This window comes from Xyrauchen texanus, chromosome 3 (assembly GCF_025860055.1).
Source record: "Xyrauchen texanus isolate HMW12.3.18 chromosome 3, RBS_HiC_50CHRs, whole genome shotgun sequence".
Classification (NCBI taxonomy): Eukaryota; Metazoa; Chordata; class Actinopteri; order Cypriniformes; family Catostomidae; genus Xyrauchen; species Xyrauchen texanus.
The window spans coordinates 31,139,943-31,159,393 of NC_068278.1; the positions used below are offsets into that span (position 1 = coordinate 31,139,943).

At 43.9% G+C, this 19,451-nt stretch overlaps 2 protein-coding genes across 4 annotated transcripts in view; one reads left to right on the plus strand and one right to left on the minus strand.

Annotated features, from left to right (window-relative positions):
* LOC127621164 (tubulin polymerization-promoting protein family member 3-like) overlaps nucleotides 1–19,451 on the minus strand; it is a 26,125-nt gene continuing 6,674 nt past the window's right edge. Inside the window, exons 1-4 of one of the 2 annotated variants that reach the window (XM_052094664.1) lie at nucleotides 8,603–8,724; nucleotides 2,670–2,893; nucleotides 846–999; nucleotides 1–724 (exon numbers count right to left, since the gene is read on the minus strand). In XM_052094664.1, coding sequence (XP_051950624.1) covers nucleotides 530–724; nucleotides 846–999; nucleotides 2,670–2,866 — 546 coding nt within the window. In that variant the 5' untranslated portion in view covers nucleotides 2,867–2,893; nucleotides 8,603–8,724 and the 3' untranslated portion in view covers nucleotides 1–529. Of the gene's footprint in view, nucleotides 725–845; nucleotides 1,000–2,669; nucleotides 2,894–8,602; nucleotides 8,725–19,451 lie in introns of those variants that run through there. The other variant, XM_052094673.1, reaches the window with a different exon arrangement.
* Nucleotides 10,981–19,451, plus strand: part of LOC127621022 (tripartite motif-containing protein 16-like) — a 25,996-nt gene continuing 17,525 nt past the window's right edge. For both annotated transcript variants that reach the window (XM_052094437.1, XM_052094446.1), the window contains exons 1-2: nucleotides 10,981–11,547; nucleotides 12,072–12,167. In XM_052094437.1, the coding sequence (XP_051950397.1) occupies nucleotides 10,981–11,547; nucleotides 12,072–12,167 (663 nt within the window). The remainder of the gene's footprint in view (nucleotides 11,548–12,071; nucleotides 12,168–19,451) is intronic.

Below are 19,451 nucleotides of genomic sequence, written 5' to 3' on the forward strand. Positions count from 1 at the left end.
TCTATTTTTATTTGGTAGTTTAAAATTGAAATGGCGTATTCATTTTGAGAAAGTCAAACATGTCAAAGGCAAAAGTGCTAGTTAACTCATGAAAATTAAGTCACATTACTACAGACTGGTGAATGTCTGAACTCATCTTTAACAGCTCAATGGCAATGTTGTTGTTGTTGTTTTTATTAATTTTTTACCAAGAAAAGCTACTTTATTTGCTGAATGTATGACAGAAAACAAATTTGTATATCTCTTTGGAAGTAACTAGCAGGAATAGACAGGCATATTGCTAAGATAGCTTTTTTATAATGGTATGAAATGTAGAGACAGTAATTTTAAATCTAAATCAATTTCAAAGTAGTTGTAGGTGTAATTCAGTGCAAACACAAGTTTGTGAGAGGTTTTCATGCAAGGTTTTAGCAAGAGATTTTTTTTAGCTGGAGAGCTAAGGCCTAGCTGTTAAATAAAATATGAAATATTTCAGACATACACATTATATCATGTATAAAGGACATTTCTCATTTCATCCATCTCTCTCTTATTCATCCTCTTTAACTTTGCTGTCGTAAGTTTCTTGTCCTTTGTATGCCGAGACGTATCCACTGGTATCCGGGATGTCTTCCCTCCCCACACGGCCCTTTCCTTTTCCTGATGGATCAAAGCGCTCCTTGTGAGAACCAGTGTACTTACTGCTGTCCGTTAACCTGTCCACAGCTGAGGCTTTTGCCACTATCTGTTGACAGAAAGGTGAAGGGTGGAAAGATTATACATGGTTGATTGGTTATTGTACTGAGAGAATCCTTTAGTAAATGTTTGGTATGTAAAACAGACTGTTATGATTGGCTGTAACTCACAGTGACACCAATGTTGTCTGGCTTTTTGCCAGCAATGAGACCATAGAGAAGCTGTACTGCCTCCTCCTGGCTTTTCCCTTTAAATCGTTTTGAAGCCAACTCAGACATGGCTGGAGTGAACTGCTCAAACGTGATGACACGTGCTGTCTTAGCCCTAAAAGACATACAAACACAAACCTTTAGGCCATGCCATGCATACGGAATGTTTTTATGCGTGCATGCACACATATGATCCATAGTAATGCACAGCATGGCAAAATGTTTAACACAAAAGTTAAAGCTGAAGTATATAATTTCTGTGCCACTGAACGGAATTGCAAAAATAAACATTGTTTTCAAACAGCCTTCTGAATACATCCAGTGTCATCCGCTGATCAAACAAACAGATAGTCCCACCCCCAAATCATACCATTGGTTTAGTCAATGTTGTTGTTTTGGCTTGTCAGGTTGCTCAAACAAACAGAGGAATTTCTGTAGTGTCACAGAGACGCAATGTTTTCGAGAAAATTAACCTACTAGTAGCTTACTTATAATTGTTTCTGTATATGGTATAGAAGAAAGTATTTTAACAGGGACGTGCACAGAGGGGGTGGCTTGGTGACCTAAGCCACTGCCCCTTTGCCCTCCTGGGCTGAGGTGCCCCTCTGAAGAAAGTAATTTAGGCCTAATTTGCAAACATTCATTTTTCAGACGCTTTTTATCCACAGCGTCAAAGCAATTAATATATGATGAAACACTTTTTTCATTTCTATTTTATTGTTTATGTAAACATCCGCTAGGCTAGACTGTTTTGTAGGGCAGCAGATCAGGCACAACAGGGGGAGGGGCACTTGACACTTGAGCAGGTCCAAATGTATCAAAAATGTGCATTAATTCGTTTTGACATTGGTTGAGCAGGCCCAAATGTGTTAAAAATGTACAATTATTCATAAGGTGAATGATCAGATGCTGCATAGCCAAATCATAAAATTATAACTTAAATGATAAAGAATGATAAAGTGAGCACTTCAGCTGTTGATAAAGTCAAGCATATTTTAAGTTAAACTAATATTAATATTAGTATACAGAATAAGAAAATAAGTACAGATATATACATTATTCTACATAAGTTATATATTTAGCATAATAATAATATATAATGTATGTAGACAATACTATTCTATATAACAATTAGTGAAAAGCATAAATCTGTGGGAATTCCTTTTTCTCAGTTTAAGCCACTTGCAAAATGTCTGTGCACGAACCTGTATTTTAACACTGTAAATGTTACATACTTCAGCTTTAAACAAATAAGTCAAGCCTACCAACAGGCAAAAAACGAATTAGATCTAATGAGATTGAATATCTTGTTGTTTCTTTTTGACAGTAATGAGATTATATAGAGAGTAAATGGAAACTTAAAATGAAGTCTCATGCTTCTCAGATGTTTCTTCGGAGAGAAATACTGCAGTTATCTCACAAGTGTCTCCTCTAGAGTCTCAGTAGAAATATTAGTCTTTGCTCATATTTGCCAAGATACCAAACGCTGCAATCAAAAGTCAGAGATTTCAATATGAACTCAAACATTTGTCATCAAATTGTTTTCTAGACCAAATTATCTAATTTGTGCTATGTACATTAATTTGATAACTTTATAACGATATTGTCTTATTTGCATGCATTTTATGTCTGTAATTTCAGGAGAAACAGCTGTGTCAAAGTTAATACTTAAATAACTGAGATCTCCAATACATCTCCTGAGCTATGAAAGAACAACCTCTGAATAAAAACATTTTCCTCTGGGTAGTGACTGTTAAGTGTCAGTCGAAGTGAGCATAATCGTACTTGACTTTGCTGAAGACAATGTCCACATCCGTGCTGGTTACATTTTTCCCGTCGATGACCTTGCAGTCCTTACACAGCTTAACAAAATTTTTCCCATTCATCTCCTTCCCTGTTGCCTTGGTGTCTCCGTGAACCGCAAATTTACGAAATGCTGTCTCAACATCTGCCAGTGTTACCTCGCCTGAACTCTCAGCCATACCTACAGATTATACTTTATGCTGTATCTAGCATAAGAGGGAGAAATCAAGTATTACAAAGAGAGAGAGAGAGAGAGAGAGAGAGAGAGAGAGGGGTGATTTCCTTATGATTTATACAACAGTTGTTAAATTATTTAACTAAATTAGCAGGATATTAACAATATTAACTTAACTTGTTTATAAAAATGTCGTATAAAATCCATATCACATGAGCAAGAGTGCTGTTGTAATGAATATCGGCACAGCTGTTATTACCTATATTTAGCACAACAGCACTCTTGTTCACGTGATAATGCTAAATGATTGCAATAATGTCTGATAATTATTTGTATTGAAAGCTACAGTCCTGATGCTGTAATGCTCTTCTTGCTGTGTGATGGATACACCCATATTTACTGTCCCTCATTTTTCCATATTCTTCCATACTAACAAATATCTGCTCATTTACTCCATTAGGAGGCCTGACACACACCAACAAGCACACATCACAGTTAATAGTGCACCCCCAAAATGCACACACTCATACAGCCACAAATATATATTACTCACACTAAAAGCTGTAATTCAGTGAATTCCACTTTACTAAGTTGGCTTCAGCTGGCTTCCTTTCTCTCTCTCTCTCTTTCTTTGTCATACTGTTATTCTCTCATACACTGCCTGGCCAAAAAAAAAAGTAATCGTTTGGATTTAAATAAGCAGATACTTTAGAGCCTATGATTGGATCATTATTGCTGTGATTAATATGTTTCAGCTAGCAACAAATCTTTTAAATCAAACTGATGCAGTGTGTAGCTTCTCATTTCTTAAACAACCATGTCGGAAGATGTATCCCGTGATCATGGAAAAGATGTTACTGTGTTTCAGAAGGGGCAAAATATTGGCCTGCATCAAGCAAAGCAAACAATTAAAGAGATTACTGCAATCACTGGAATTGGGTTAATAACTGTCCAACGCATTACTTAAACCTGGAGGGATATTGGTGAAACGTCAGCTTTGTGGAAGAAATGTGGTCAGAAAAAAAATCTTGATTGATCATGATTGGAAATCACTAAAATGCTTGGTGAAGTCACATCGTAAAAAATCGGCAGTAGAACTCATGGCTATGTTTAATAATGAAAGTAAGAGAATTTCCACAACAAATTACAGGATTGGAACTAAACAGTTGATTGGGCACAAGAAAGCCACTTTTTAGAGACCTAATCAGAAAAAAACGACTTCAAGTTGCTAGGGTGCATAAAGTTTGGACTGTGGAGCAATGGAAAAAGGTCATGTGGTCTGATGAATCCAGATTTATCCTTTTCCTGTCACGATTCCCTTGTGCCCCTTGTTTTCTGTTTCACTCATCACTGATCACATTCCATGTCACGTTTTCCTTGTTGTCTGCCCCGTGTTTCACTTGTCTGTCTAAAAACTACACTTCCCACAATTCCCTGATCTCATCACTGCCATCTTTGCATCATTGTTCTCACCTGTGTCTCGTTTTGTCATCATGTCTCCTGTGTATTTAAACCCTGCTGTTTCTTCATTCCCCTGTCGACTGTTAATGTGTATGGATGTTTGTTCTTCGCCCTGTTCAACCTGTTCTCCCCGTTTGTGGTCCCTTGATGTTTTTGCACTTTTATTTTTATTTTCCCATCGTGGATGTTTCGTTTGTTCCTGTTTTGTCTGTTTTCACGTTCAATAAAAAACCAACTGCATTTAGATCCTCACCCTCATCTGCCTTTACCTACTCATCGTAACAGAACAGTCGACCAACGATGGATCTAGCAGGGTTCCTCACGGAGCTGACACAGGCGGACTTGTCTGTCCGGGAGTTCTCCCACTTTCATCAGCGTGGCCAGTTACACCGGCTGGGATGACCACACTCTGAAGGTGGTGTACCGGTTCAGTGTTACCAAACACCGGTGGTGGGAACTGCCGGAGACTGCACCTGGCGGGAGTATGTGGAACTCATCCTGGAGGAATTCGCTGCCGGGAAGCCACCTCTTCTGATTCCGGCTCCCGCCTCTGGGCTTTCCTCACCAGCCACGGTGAGTGAGCCAACCCCCACGCCTGCAGTGGTCAAAGAACCAGCGCTGCCAACTTCATCCGCCCGGAGGAGGAGGAGGAAGAAAGGCCTCTGCTCTCCAGCCTCCGCTAACCACGGCCAACCAGCCAATGCCTTTAGCCTCGAACGTCAGTGAGCCAGCGCCTGTAGCCTAGTGAGACGCCAGTCGAGCCAGCAGCCTGTAGCCTCTGCCCAGAGCCAGCCTGTAGCCTGACGCCCAGAGCCAGCCTGTAGCCTCGACCGTCCCAGAGCCAGCCTGTAGCCTCGACCGTCCCAGAGCCAGCCTGTAGCCCCAGAGCCAGCGCCTGTAGCCTCGACCGTCCCAGAGCCAGCACCTGTAGCCTCGACCGTCCCAGAGCCAGCAACTGTAGCCATGACCATCCTAGAGCCAGTGCATCTCGAGCTTTCCAAGGCTCTGCCTCCTGAGCCTTCTAGGGTGCTGCCTCCCGAGTCTTCCAGGGCTCCGCCTCTCAAGTCTCTCGAGCCTCCCAGTGCTCTGCCTCCCAGTGCTCTGCCTCCCAGTGCTCTGCCTCCCAGTGCTCTGCCTCCCAGTGCTCCGCCTCCCAGTGCTCCGCCTCTCGAGCCTCCCAGTGCTCCGCCTCTCGAGCCTCTCGAGCCTCCCAGGGCTCCGCCTCTCGAGCCTCCCAGGGCTCCGCCTCTCGAGCCTCCCAGGGCTCCGCCTCTCGAGCCTCTATTGCCTTCCAGGGCTCCTCCTCTCGAGCCTCTATTGCCTTCCAGGGCTCCGCCTCTCGAGCCTTCCAGGGCTCTGCTTCTCGAGCCTCTCAAGCCACACAGGGCTCCGCCTCTTGAGCCTCCCAGGGCTCCGCCCCATAGCCTCCTAGGGCTCTGCCTCCCGAGCATCCTGAGCCCCCCGAGCCTCCTACGGCTCCGCCCACCAATCCTCCTACGGCTCCACCTCCCGAGCACCCTGAGCCTCTCGAGCCTCCTACAGTGCCATCTCCCTCGGCTCCGCCTCCAGAGCCTTCCAGGTCTTCGCCTCTAGAGCCTCCTATAGCACCATCCCCCTCGGCTCCGCCTCCAGAGCCTTCCAGGGCTCCTCCTCTCGAGCCTCTATTGCCTTCCAGGGCTCCTCCTCTCGAGCCTCTATTGCCTTCCAGGGCTCCGCCTCTCGAGCCTTCCAGGGCTCTGCTTCTCGAGCCTCTCAAGCCACACAGGGCTCCGCCTCTCGAGCCTCCCAGGGCTCCGCCCCATAGCCTCCTAGGGCTCTGCCTCCCGAGCATCCTGAGCCCTCCGAGCCTCCTACGGCTCCGCCCACCAATCCTCCTACGGCTCCGCCTCCCGAGCACCCTGAGCCTCTCGAGCCTCCTATAGCACCATCCCCCTCGGCTCCGCCTCCAGAGCCTTCCAGGTCTTCGCCTCTAGAGCCTCCTATGGCGCCATCCCCCTCGGCTCTGCCTCCAGAGCCTCCTACAGCTCCGCCTCAGTGCCTTCCAGGTCTTCGCTTCTAGAGCCTCGTACGGCGCCATCTCTCTTGGTTCCGCTTCACGAGCCTCCTACAGCTCCACCTCCCTCGGCTCTGCCTCCGGAGCCTCCTATGACCCCACCTGCAGAGCCTTCCAGGTCTTCACCTCTAGAGCCTCCTACGGCGCTACCTCCCTCGGCTCCGCCTCCAGAGCCTTCCAGGTCTCCGCCCCCTGAGCCTCCCACTGGCTCCGCCCCCTGAGCCTCACTCATGGCTCCGCCCCCTGAGCCTCCCATGGCTCCGCCCCCTGAGCCTTCCAGGGCTCCGCCTCTAAAGCCTCCTACGGCGCCACCAGTGGCGGATTTAGCAAATTGGGGGCCCAAGGCGAAGGTATGTATGTATGTATGGGCCCCCCCTCCCCCCGCCAAAAAAATTTACTGACTGAATGGTGGATAGGCAGGTAAAGCTAATCTACGGCCCGTAGCAAGCCTACAGTGCTTTGGTCGGTGGCAGCAGGATTAGCACAGCTAGGGCTTGGGCTATTACTACACTGTAAAAAAATAAAAATAAATAAATAAATAAAATAACAGTGAGATTTACAAAAAGATTTTCTCTGGCTGATTATAAAACACATTCGTTATGGCATGAAAATCCAAGAGAAAATGTGATCAGGTGTTGTTGGCTATTTATTGATGATGACATAATCATTATGTAGTGGCCTGATTCACTGATCTACAGAGAGGAATGCTTAATACGAATTAATATTTCACGTTTTTGAGTATTAAAGCTCTGTGAACCTACCGCATGCGAGCTAGCAGTGACAAACAGGTAATCTGAAGAACTTTAAAAACACATGGTGTACAATAACGGTTTTGAACTACAGTATGATGTAGACCAACACAGACATCAAGAATCAGCATATGAATCTCAACAACGGTGACGATCAACAAAATAATCAGATAAAACTTTGAACATCACAAAACAAGCTACTAAAAAGATGCAACAATAACAACAGCAAAAATAAAAGCAGATGATAATAATAAAAGAAAATACTAAAGGTGATGATACACAGGGCAACTTTTTGAGCAATGTTGCCGTCAACAGGCAACCAGATGAGACACAGGGCCTACGACCGATCTAAAATATCCAGATAGAAATGTATTGCCCATTTTCAATGGGAAAGTGCCCAAGCAACATTGCTCAAAAGGTTGCCCTGTGTATCATCACCTTTAGGCAATTCAGCATAATTTATTCATGCTGCAATGTATGCTGGGAGATATTGATGAGTTTTGATTGATGGCTCCCATCATGCACTGCACTTATATCATCACAGTTGTTGATAATGATTCATTATGCTGAATCTTGATGTCTGTGTGTGTGTCTGAAAGTTCAAACCTTCATTGTGCACAATGTTTTACGAATTCTTCAGGTTAACGTTATCACAACATATGATGGATCACATGCTGTAGAATCATAGGGCTACTATTACGTTAGTAAAAAAAAAATGTTTTACCGTAAATTTCAGAGGTTGACTCACCAAAGCCTCCTCATCGCTGTCAAAATGGCCATCACTGGACAACTTTTCCTCAGTGTCAACCTCGATAACACTGTCGGTGACGGCGGGCGGCAACAACGCGATGTCCTCTTCAATTTCTTGGTTGACGTTATCCTCACCTAGCACCACTTCACAGCTAGCTGCTGCTGTAGCGACATGTTCAACTCGTTGGACGTTTTTATTCCTGTCTGTATCAGTAACGTTAGCCATAAAAAAGTGTGTCATCTTTGGCAGCGTTGCCAAATACTTATCAGCGTCTTTTCGCTTTTTTCTTTTAATTGAGCCGCTTGGGTAACTTTTCATTTTCGCGTTTAGACTCGTCTTGTTTCGTCTCTGTTTGTGTACATCCCTGTCCTCCTGTCACTGTGTGTTTATCTTTCGCGGTGCGCACCGTTACGGATTAGTCCATTTCATTGTGAAAATAGGGGGTGTGTGTAGGGACAGATAACCATGAACTGGACATTTTAACCAGTACTTGAACGTTTCAACATATTTCTTAAGAATGTTAATAAAATGTACTATGCTTTTGAAGCGTTCATGATGATAAGGGGCCTTTTATTTGATTATTTCTTATTATTTGTTTTAGGTTGGTTGGGGGCCCCCCTACTTCGACCGCTGGTAGGGGGCCCCAAGCAGCCGCCTTCCTATGCCTCTATGTTAAGACGGTGTGCTTTAGAGAGAGAGTGAGAAAGCAGGAGAGATCTGGCCTACCTTACAGAGGAGTGGAGAGTCTTTTGTACTGATGCTGAACTACCTCTTAAAGGATGCTGAATGTGTATGTCTTTCTCCGCCGTGTGTGTGTGTGTGTGTGTGTGTGTGTGTGTGTGTGTGCGTGCACAATGATGTGAGACAGAGGGGAGGAGAGCGCGCAGCCCAGCACAAATGATGACATAAGCTAGTCAGTCTCTCTCTCTCTGCCATATGTTCCCTTCTCTTTTTTTCTTTGCCCATTTGGTCCTTCTCTTTTTCCCTGTCCCCACTTCTACTTCACTGCCTGGACAGTCCTTCATGTTTTACCCTCTCTCCCTCCTTCTCTCCTCCCTTTTCTTTGTTTTTGTCTCTCTCTGCTGCCACGCCCTTTCCCATCAGTCTCTGACGACAAATCTACAGGAACAATTAGCCACACAGATAGAAATTGTCAACTACAATTCAATCATTCACCAATTCCAATGACCCATGAATAAACACAACACACTCATGGAGAAATCGTACTGATTCATACGAGTTGGTTAAATCCTATGAAATCAACAGCCAATCAGGTGACTCTCCCTCGTCTCCTACTAATACACAAGAATTACTTTGTTCCATCATACAAAACAGACTCTACTCTGTGGTTATATGGGGTTTGGGTTAAGGCATAAAATTAATACGAATGTACACAAAGTCTGACACATCTGCATTACACATCCGGGTACTTGCACATCTTAAATTTGTATGAATTCATACATATGAACAAACTTTTCAACTTACAATTTCTTCTCAGCAGAAGAATCCAATGGCTGCAGATATTTAGCATTTCCAAAGACGTAAAATTTGAAATATTTAAGTCACTTGTGCATAAATCATTATTTGTTGAAGGTATAGATAACAAGCTGTACAAAGCTTTATAAATGTTTAGGTAAATGCACATCAATCTCATATATAGAGAATGACAAATGGCAAAAAGTACCTACTCTAAAAACCTCAAGAGATGTTCATGCACAGTAAATGGTTTGCGTTCTGGAGGAACATACTGAAAGATCTTTTTAGATTCAGCTTTTAAATGAAGGCATTAACATATGAGAATCCAAAATATTAGTTTTAATGAATCAAGTTCCAGTATCAATATGCCCACATATGTTTGGTGAAATCTTTCACTTACTTTTTCACATCATTGTAGTACAAACAAATAGGAGCAAAATAAAAAAACAAATTCACCAACTAATTTATTAAAAGAATGACTGAAGTGGATACAAGCAATTCAGCAACAAGATGATATTGCTCTCCAGTCAAATCACACATTTGAACATGTTCAGTATATGTTTGAATTAGACTTAATTTTTCATATTTATTTACTGGTAATATAAGTAAGCTTGTTTAGTCTAATGGAATCACTTTCCCCCAAACTGAGCTGTTGCCCAAATATACTGTAGGCTATAAGATACATTGTCGACTCTGTCATACTGAAAGGAATATCTGCCATCATCAGCAAACTGTTTAAATTGTTTAAAACTGTTTTAAATTGTTCAAACTATTTAAAAACAAAAATTACATTTTGTAATTTTGTCACTTTCTTTATTTTTTTCTTATTTTCTTGCTTGTTTTCTCTTGTTGTTTTGCTTATTCCCTCTTTCTTTTATTTTAACTGGCCACAACAAAGGTTTCCAGTTTGGTCTACATCTCCAAAAAAAGTTTTAAGTCTGATACTTGATTGCAGAACCATCAGGGCAATTTGACCTTGACATTCGTCCTCTCTCAAACACAGCATGTATGTGTGTGTGTGTGTGTGTGTGTTCAGGCACTGTCTACCTGTATGTTACTGAGTGTTTACAATAAACTCTGTTGCTGTTTTGTCCCTCTAGTTTGCTCACACAGAAAGCAAGACTAGACAAATTTACTTTTCCATATTTACAGACAAAACACAGTTTCACATTTCTCTGCAGTCCATGCGTGCTTAGCGCTAAAGAGAGAGAAAGGGCTCTTTGAGATTTTATATGTTAAAATTGGCTTGCATTGACATTTTCTATAATTATGTAATTGTTTTTGTTATGTTAAGATAATGGCTAATTTTGGATGTGAAAATAAGTACTTATGCAATTAAAACGTAATTGTAATTGTAAAAATGTAATGTTACAAAACAAATCTGTAATTGTGCTCTGAGAGTGACCTCCTGGAACAGCTCAAGCCTTTTACAGCCCAATGTAACACTTAATGTCCAATTAAAGTCCTTACTGTGACCTTTATAAGCAGTACTGACATGCTCATTACAGTTCAGCAACAAAGAGCCCCTACCTCCACCCTCCAGTTTGGAATCTATAAATAGAGGCTCTTGTGTTCCTGCCTCAGTTGCTTTTTAATTCACTTGTCCTTCTCACCTTTTCTTTTGGAATATGGCAGAATCAGAATACCTTGACTACACCTGCCCTCTCTGTGCAGACACCCAGCGAGACCCTGTGACCATCCCATGTGGAGACACTTTCTGCCTGGAGTGCATTAAAATCTACTGGGACCATTCTGACCACCTTGGTGTGTACAGTTGCCCACAGTGCCAGGCGACTTTCACACCTCGCCCCATTCTAAGACGTAACGTACCTAATGTGGGAAATCCAGAGCCTTGCCCACCCTTTCGAGAGCTCACCCCGTTTCCATACATCAAACGGGACACACTCTGTGATTTCTGTACTGGCCGGCGGAGCAGAGCAGTGAAGTCGTGTCTGATGTGTCTGGCATCTTACTGTGAGACACACATTAAACCTCACTATGAGTCTGCTACATTTAAACGACACAAACTGGTGGATGAGACAGGACATCTGGATCGGAAGATCTGTCCACAGCATGAAAAAGGGTTAGAACTTTTCTGCCGCTCAGACCAGATGTGCATCTGTGTTCTTTGTACGGTAAGAGAACATCGCAGCCATAACATTGTCAGCGCAGACGATGAACGTGCAGAGAAACAGGTGAGATATAAAACAGTTTATGATTGTTATGAATAACTGCTGACTATTCTTAATGGGATAGTTCACCCAAACATTTAAATTCTTTCATCACCCTCTTGTTGTTCCAAACCTATATGATTTTCTTTTGGGGAACACAAAAGGAGATGTTAGTCATGATCACCATTCAATATAATTGCAATTTTATTTACATACAAAGAAAGTGAATGGTGAATGAGGCTGTCATTTTGCCTAACATTTCATTTTTTGTTCCATGGAACAAAACATTTTATACGGGTTTGGAATAACACAAGGGAGAGGAAATTATGACAGAATTTTCATTTTTGGGTTAACTTTCCCTTTAACATCATCAACAACAAAATACTGCATTGTATTGCTCACTTTCACTCTATCTAAACATTCTGATGTAAGGCTAACACTTATGAATGAACACTACATGTGAAAATATTTTTTCAAGCATACTGTTGAAATATTCTAATGAAGCCATGAACCCATATCTCTGCATGTTTATTTATATGTGTTTATAGAAAGCCTTGGTGGTGACTCAGACAGAGGTCCAGCACGTTATTCAGGATCGAATGAAAGAACTGCAAGAACTCACACACAACGTTGATGTTCTCAAGGTTAGTCCAATCAGGACTATGGAGAGCTCAGAGGAAGCTTTGGGACAATATATTTCTCACTTTGTGTAATTTATTTGTAATTACAGAACTATAATTCTTACATTTAAGAAATATCCTAAATTACAAACCAAACCCTAACCTGAACCCAAAAATCCAATCACAGTATTGGACATGGCCAAAACAATTTATTTGTTTATTGCATTTTGCAATGACTGATCCTTAATATTGTACCTTTGGTCCCACCAGTATTGAATATTTGGTTATATCCTTGATTTGGCCAAATATCATCCATGTATAATATGTAGTTAAATGCAACAGTTTAACAGTCTGAAGAATTGCATGTACTCAAGGTACATCAGAGTCAAGTACCAAGTAACTGTTACTTTCACAATGTCAAAGTAACTATAAAAAATACTATAATACGAACAGTAACAATTCTCAACTTTATCAAAAGCAAAAGAGCATTGAGTATTTGTTGGTCAATGTGAATCTTGGCTAGTAATGCACCTAGTATTTATTTGCACTTTAAGCATTCTTTAAAGGGTTAATTTACCCCAAAATGAAAATTCTCTCATCATTTACTTACCCTAATGCCACCCCAGATGTGTATGGCCTTATTTGTTCTGCTGAACACAAAGATTTTTAGAAAAACCTATCAGCTTTGTAGGTCCATACAATGCAAGTCCAGAAAGCACATAAATGCAGTAATTTAGTGATTCATAAGACTCAGGTGATTAAATCTATATCTTCAGAAGTGATGTGTGGGTGAGAAACAGATCAATATTTAAGTCCTTTTTTTACAATGCATTCTTCTTCCTACCCAGTGGATGGCGATATGCATGAAGAATGCAACTTGCCAAAAACAAAAGAAGAAGAATGTGGAAGTGAAAGAGGAAGTGGAGATTGATCTGTTTCTCACTCACACCTATTATGTCACTTCTGAAAAGATGGATTTAACCACTGGAGTCTTATGGATTAATTTATTCTGTCTTTATTTGCTTTTTGTGCTTCAAAATGTTGGTACCCATTCACTGGCATTGTTTGGACCTACAGAGCTGACCCTGACTGAGGGGCGCTGGCCTTTCAGGTCTGTGCGATTCAGATTGCGATAAATTATCATTTTTAATTCTTTCTATCAGCCATTAAGTTCATTCTAGTTAAAGGAAATTAATGCATGTTTTCCAGTATTTCCACAATACAGTGATAAAAAAGCAATATTTACCTACATATACAGTATGTTTACAAAACACTGTGTGTGTGTGTGTGTGTGTGTGTGTGTGTGTGTGTGTGTGTGTGTGTGTGTGTGTGTGTGTGTGTGTGTGTGTGTGTAAAATCTACTACTTCACCCAGTAACATTTTGAAATTCAGTTGTTACAGTATATATACATATTTTAACCTAAAACTTAGTTATTGTTGTCAAGACTGTCATTATAATATGATACTGTGTTATTATTATTACTTTGAGTATTTGTTGGGAGCCTTCTCAAGGCACAAACACAAGGTGGCTTCTCATTTAGAATCGCATATCTGTGTGAGTGGCGTGGGCGAAACAAGTTCGGAAGGCCTGTATATTTTTTTTAATAGATTACAAACCTGAAGCCAAAGTCCTACTGAATAGGCAAGAATTTTAGAAAGTATTTTGATGTCTAACAGAATAAATAAAATTGGTTGCTAGCTGGAACAATCAGTTGGGTTCTTCCCCTTCTTTAAAATTACTGAGATCAAGTCCTGGTACAAAGTTGGGGGTAGCACTTGCCTGTCAAAAGCCTCCTCATACATGTCAATTCTGAGGAGTAACACTTAAAAAAAACGGCTGTAAATCCGTCGTGTCCAGGAGCCTTCCCTGATGTTAAATTCTTTATCACTTCTGAAATGTCATCCTCTGTTATTGGAGAATCAAAGAGCTCCTGTTGATTCCCACTGAGAGAAGGGATATTAAGTCCACTGAGGAAGTTTTTATTTCTTCCTCAGAGGAGCTGCTGCAACAAGTGTAAAGATTTAGATAGAAATCCCTGAATGCGGCATTAAGATCCATGGCCCAGGGGGCTGAATAGCACATACAGGTGAAACTCGAAAAATTAGAATATCGTGCAAAAGTTCATTAATTTCAGTAATTCAACTTAAAAGGTGAAACTAATATATTATATAGACTCATTACAAGCAAAGTAAGATATTTCAAGCCTTTATTTGATATGATTTTTATGATTATGGCTTACAGCTTATGAAAATCCCAAATTCAGAATCTCAGAAAATTAGAATATTGTGAAAAGGTTCAGTATTGTAGGCTCAAAGTGTCACACTCTAATCAGCTAAACACCTGCAAAGGGTTCCTGAGCCTTTAAATGGTCTCTCAGTCTGGTTCAGTTGAATTCACAATCATGGGGAAGACTGCTGACCTGACAGTTGTGCAGAAAACCATCATTGACACCCTCCACAAGGAGGGAAAGCCTCAAAAGGTAATTGCAAAAGAAGTTGGATGTTCTCAAAGTGCTGTATCAAAGCACATTAATAGAAAGTTAAGTGGAAGGGAAAAGTGTGGAAGAAAAAGGTGCACAAGCAGCAGGAATGACCGTAGCCTGGAGAGGATTGTCAGGAAAAGGCCATTCAAATGTGTGGGGAGCTTCACAAGGAGTGGACTGAGGCTGGAGTTACTGCATCAAGAGCCACCACACACAGACGGGTCCTGGACATGGCCTTCAAATGTCAAACGTCTTACCTGGGCTAAAGAAAAAAAGAACTGGTCTTTTGCTCAGTGGTCCAAAGTCCTCTTTTCTGATGAGAGCAAATTTTGCATCTCATTTGGAAACCAAGGTCCCAGAGTCTGGAGGACGAATGGAGAGGCACACAATCCAAGATGCTTGAAGTCCAGTGTGAAGTTTCCACAGTCTGTGTTGGTTTGGGGAGCCATGTCATCAGCTGGTGTTGGTCCACTGTGCTTTATTAAGTCCAGAGTCAACGCAGCCGCCTACCGGGACATTTTAGAGCACTTCATGCTTCCTTCAGCAGACAAGCTTTATGGAGATGCTGACTTCATTTTCCAGCAGGACTTGGCACCTGCCCACACTGCCAAAAGTACCAAAACCTGGTTCAATGATCATGGTATTACTGTGCTTGATTAGCCAGCAAACTCGCCTGACCTGAACCCCATAGAGAATCTATGGGGCATTGCCAAGAGAAAGATGAGAGACATGAGACCAAACAATGCAGAAGAGCTGAAGGCCGCTATTGAAGCATCTTGGTCTTCCATAACCCCTCAGCAGTGCCACAGGCTGATAGCATCCATGCCACGCCGCATTGAGGCAGTAATTAATGCAAAAGGGGCCCAAACCAAGTACTGAGTACATATGCATGATTATACTTTTCAGAGGGCCGACATTTCTGTATTTAAAATCCTTTTTTTTTATTGATTTCATGTAATATTCTAATTTTCTGAGATTCTGAATTTGGGGTTTTCATAAGCTGTAAGCCATAATCATCAAAATTATATCAAACAAAGGCTTGAATTATCTTACTTTGCTTGTAATGAGTCTATATAATATATTAGTTTCACCTTTTAAGCTGAATTACTGAAATTAATGAACTTTTGCACGATATTCTAATTTTTCGAGTTTCACCTGTATTGAGGCAGAGGATTCATTATGTTTAATATATCTAGCCAGAATTTTCCCTGCTTTATCTCCAGATTCAAAGGATTTTTGCATAATTCCAAACAAGTCAAATTCCACCTTTTGAGTAAGAATATTATTATATTGATACTTTAGTTGTGCTAAGACTCTAAGGTTACATTGGTTCATTTTTTTATTAAAATTATTTTCTACTTCTTTGATCATCCCTCCAGAATAGACAACTTATCGTGCTCAAACATTTTTTTAGCTGAGGTGTACTGTATAATGACCCCTCTAGTATATGCTTTTAGCGCCTCCCATGACTCCCCTACTGATGGGGCTGAATTTAGGTCAGTAGATATACAAAACTCAATTTGGTCTTTGAGTAAATCTTTAAATGCTGGGAGATGTAGCAAAGCTCAATTGAACCTCCATCTGTATGATCTTTTAATAGTGTCCAATGGTATAAGATCAAGAGAAACTGGTTCATGGTCTGAAATAAATATGTTGCCAATTGTACAGTTTAGCAAAGAGGGTACAGTGTTCTTAGAAATAAAATAAAAAAATCAATATGTGAATATGTGCTATGTGCTATGTGGAGATAAAAAGAATGTATAATCTCTGCCAGATGGATTAAGCTACCTCAAGCATCAATGCTTTTTGATCTAGGGGCCCGTGTGCCGCCCTGATGGCTGCGATCTAAAATAGCATCAACTACCACCTTCATATCTCCTGCTCATATGACCGGATAGTCTCCTAAATCACTCAGGATGCCTTCTAAAGCGGCAAAAAAATTAGGGTCATCACCATTTGGAGCATATGTTTTGGCCAGAATGTGTGTTCTCCATGATGAAGCGCAAAAGGGATAAAGGCGACCAGAGACAGCGGTGCGACAGGGAGAGAGTTACGGACAGCTGTCTGACACCTGTGTGTGTGTTTGATTTTTGGTTATTAAAATAGTATTTATATTGTAAAGCCAGTTCTTTCCTCCTTTCCATTGAACTGTGTTACACACCTTTTTTCTTTTAATTGGATTCCAATAACCTTTAACGTTCCATGTGGCGAGCCATAAATTACAACTATTTTGGACTGACTTGGCCAGTTAGATAAGGTGTATTAATGGTTCCCCTTCTGTCGCTCTCTCCACGTTGTGTCGGAGAAGCGACACTAGGGGTCTCTCTTGAGCGCCGATATTCACCTCTGACCTATTGAAAAGGGCCAATGAGAGTTGGCAGTCAGTATTTGCATACCCCGCCCCCGCATACGGGTATTTAAGTGGGGCAAATACGGAAGTTTAGTCAGAAAATTTCTTCGGAGCCGATGGTCTGTTTGCAGTCTGCTGCGAGAATACACACCCTGAACGTTCCTGTATCTCTGACGATCTGCTTGCTGTTGGATTTGACGGCGCACAACAGCGGCTTTCTCTGTACTTTGCACGGCGTGCATTGTTGCCCCTGAGCGCTTCGACAGCGCACACACACACACACTGTGTATTAAAAGAGTGATTTCCTTTAAAAGAGCAAATTTCTCTAAAAGAGCAAACACAGCGGCGTTGAACGTCCTTTTAAGGACGCGTCTTTTTCAAGATGCCTTTCCGCCCCTGTGTCGTTTCTGGATGCGGTAGAAGTCTCTCCACTTCAGACGGCCACAGGCGCTGTCTCGTGTGTTTGGGCCGCGATCACACCGAGGTCGGCGTTTGTGGATGGTTCATGTTCTCACTGCGAGAACATGACCATGACCACGTCGCGGTCGCGGCTTGCTTTCAATAGAAAGCAAGCCACCCCAGCCGCACCCCGCATTGCTCCTTCTTCCCATGGGATTGAGGACGATGCGGTTGGTGCTGGGGGCGGCAGCGGTTGCGGTTTCGCCGGGTAGCCCCCCGCGAACCTCCCATTCCCCGACACGCTCACAGGTCCCCGTCCAAGCTCGCGGAGCGATAGCGGCCCGCCTCATGGCCTCGCCGTCTATCCTCCCGAGTCCGAAGCAGATGAGCTCGCCGCTGCATCGTAGAGTGCGGTGTCTGATGCCGAGGACTCCCCTGGACTGCCGCCTTCGGGCCAGCAGGCCCAGGCTGATGCCGACGCTCAGATGTCCGACATGCTTTCCCGGGCCGCCGTGAGCGTGGGGTTGGATTGGAACCCTCCGTCCTCCCCACAGCCTTCACGGTTGGATGATTGGTTCCTGGGGGCAACGTGCCGTTCGTGGCCTCGCATCCCCCGGTCCCATTTTTCCCGGAGGTGCATGATGAGCTGACGTCTACGTGGAGAGCCTCGCTCTCCGCTTGTCTAGGTGCCACCCGCTCCACTCTCTCCACCCTCGACGGCGGAGAGCGCCACGGATACGAGGCGACTCCCCAGGTCGATAGGGCAGTTGCGCACCATCTATGCCCCGGTAGCCCTACCTCCTGGCGCGGTCGCCCCGTACTCCCATCCAAGCCCTGTAGGACAACATCCTCGCTGAACGCGAGAGCCTACAGTGCGGCTGGACGCGCTGCCTCCGCCCTGCATGCGATGGCCCTCCTGCAAGTCCAACAAGGCCAAAGCTCTCAGAAGCATGCACGGGGGTGGACCTGATCCTGATGTGCTGCAGGAACTGCGCTCAGCGACCGACCTCGCCCTGAGAGCGACGAAGGCCACAGCGCAGGCACTCGGACAGACGATGGCCACCCTAGTGGTCCATGAACGCCATCTTTGGCTCAATCTGGTCGAGATGCATGAGGCCGACAAGAACCGCTTCCTGGATGCACCTGTCTCCCAGATTGGCCTTTTCGGCGACACCGTCGAGGACTTCGCCCAACAGTTCTCCGCGGTGAAGAAGCAGACGGAGGCCATCTCCCATATCATGCCCCGCCGCAGACCTGCCGCTACGGGCCCTGCCCCGTCTGCCCACCGAGGGCGTCCCCCTGTGAAGAAACCAGCTCCTGCTCCGCCTCAACCCGGGCCCAGCTCTCAGCCCCAGCGTCGAGCACCCCGCAGGCAGCGCACGCCCCCTGTCTCACAAACCCCCTCTAGGACCCGGAAGGCTCCCAAGCGTTCCTGAGACAGCCGGCCCAGAGCCCAACACGTTAGCTTCGGAGGTGGTAAGACCGCTCCGTTCCCCGGTGGAGGGCCGGGAGGAGAATCCTTTGTTTTTTCATTTGCCACACCCCCTGACGGGGGCTGTGGTACCCACATTCTCAATAAAAGAGCTATTTTCTTTGCCTCTGGGTCACCTGGCCCGCAAATGCAGTTCTCACGGCAATCTGCTTTCAGATTACGACAGTCCCGGTACACCGAACGCGGCGATCCCGCCTTCCGCCTGCCTACGACTGCCCCCCGGCCAGCCGGTTCAGACGAGTCCAGAGGACGCCAGCAGACCTCCTCCTCAGTCACAAACCCGCCCCCTGCCGGGTGCGCGGAGCAAGGTAAGTGCTTTGAGTCTATTCTCAGCACCCCAGCCTCAGGCCGCAATGAAGCCGCCCGACGCTGCATTACCTGTTCCGCCCCGCTGCGAGGCCCCGCCGGGTACGTCCAAAATGCTCGTCCCTTTGGTGCCCCTAGCGCAGAGCTGGGAAGCGTGGTTTTCGCTTCCCAACGCATCACGCTGGCTGCACCGGACCATTCGACTCGGTTACGCAATTCAGTTTGCCCGCTCCGCCCCTTCAGGGCGTCCGCTTCCGCAGTACACGGCGAGCATGCCA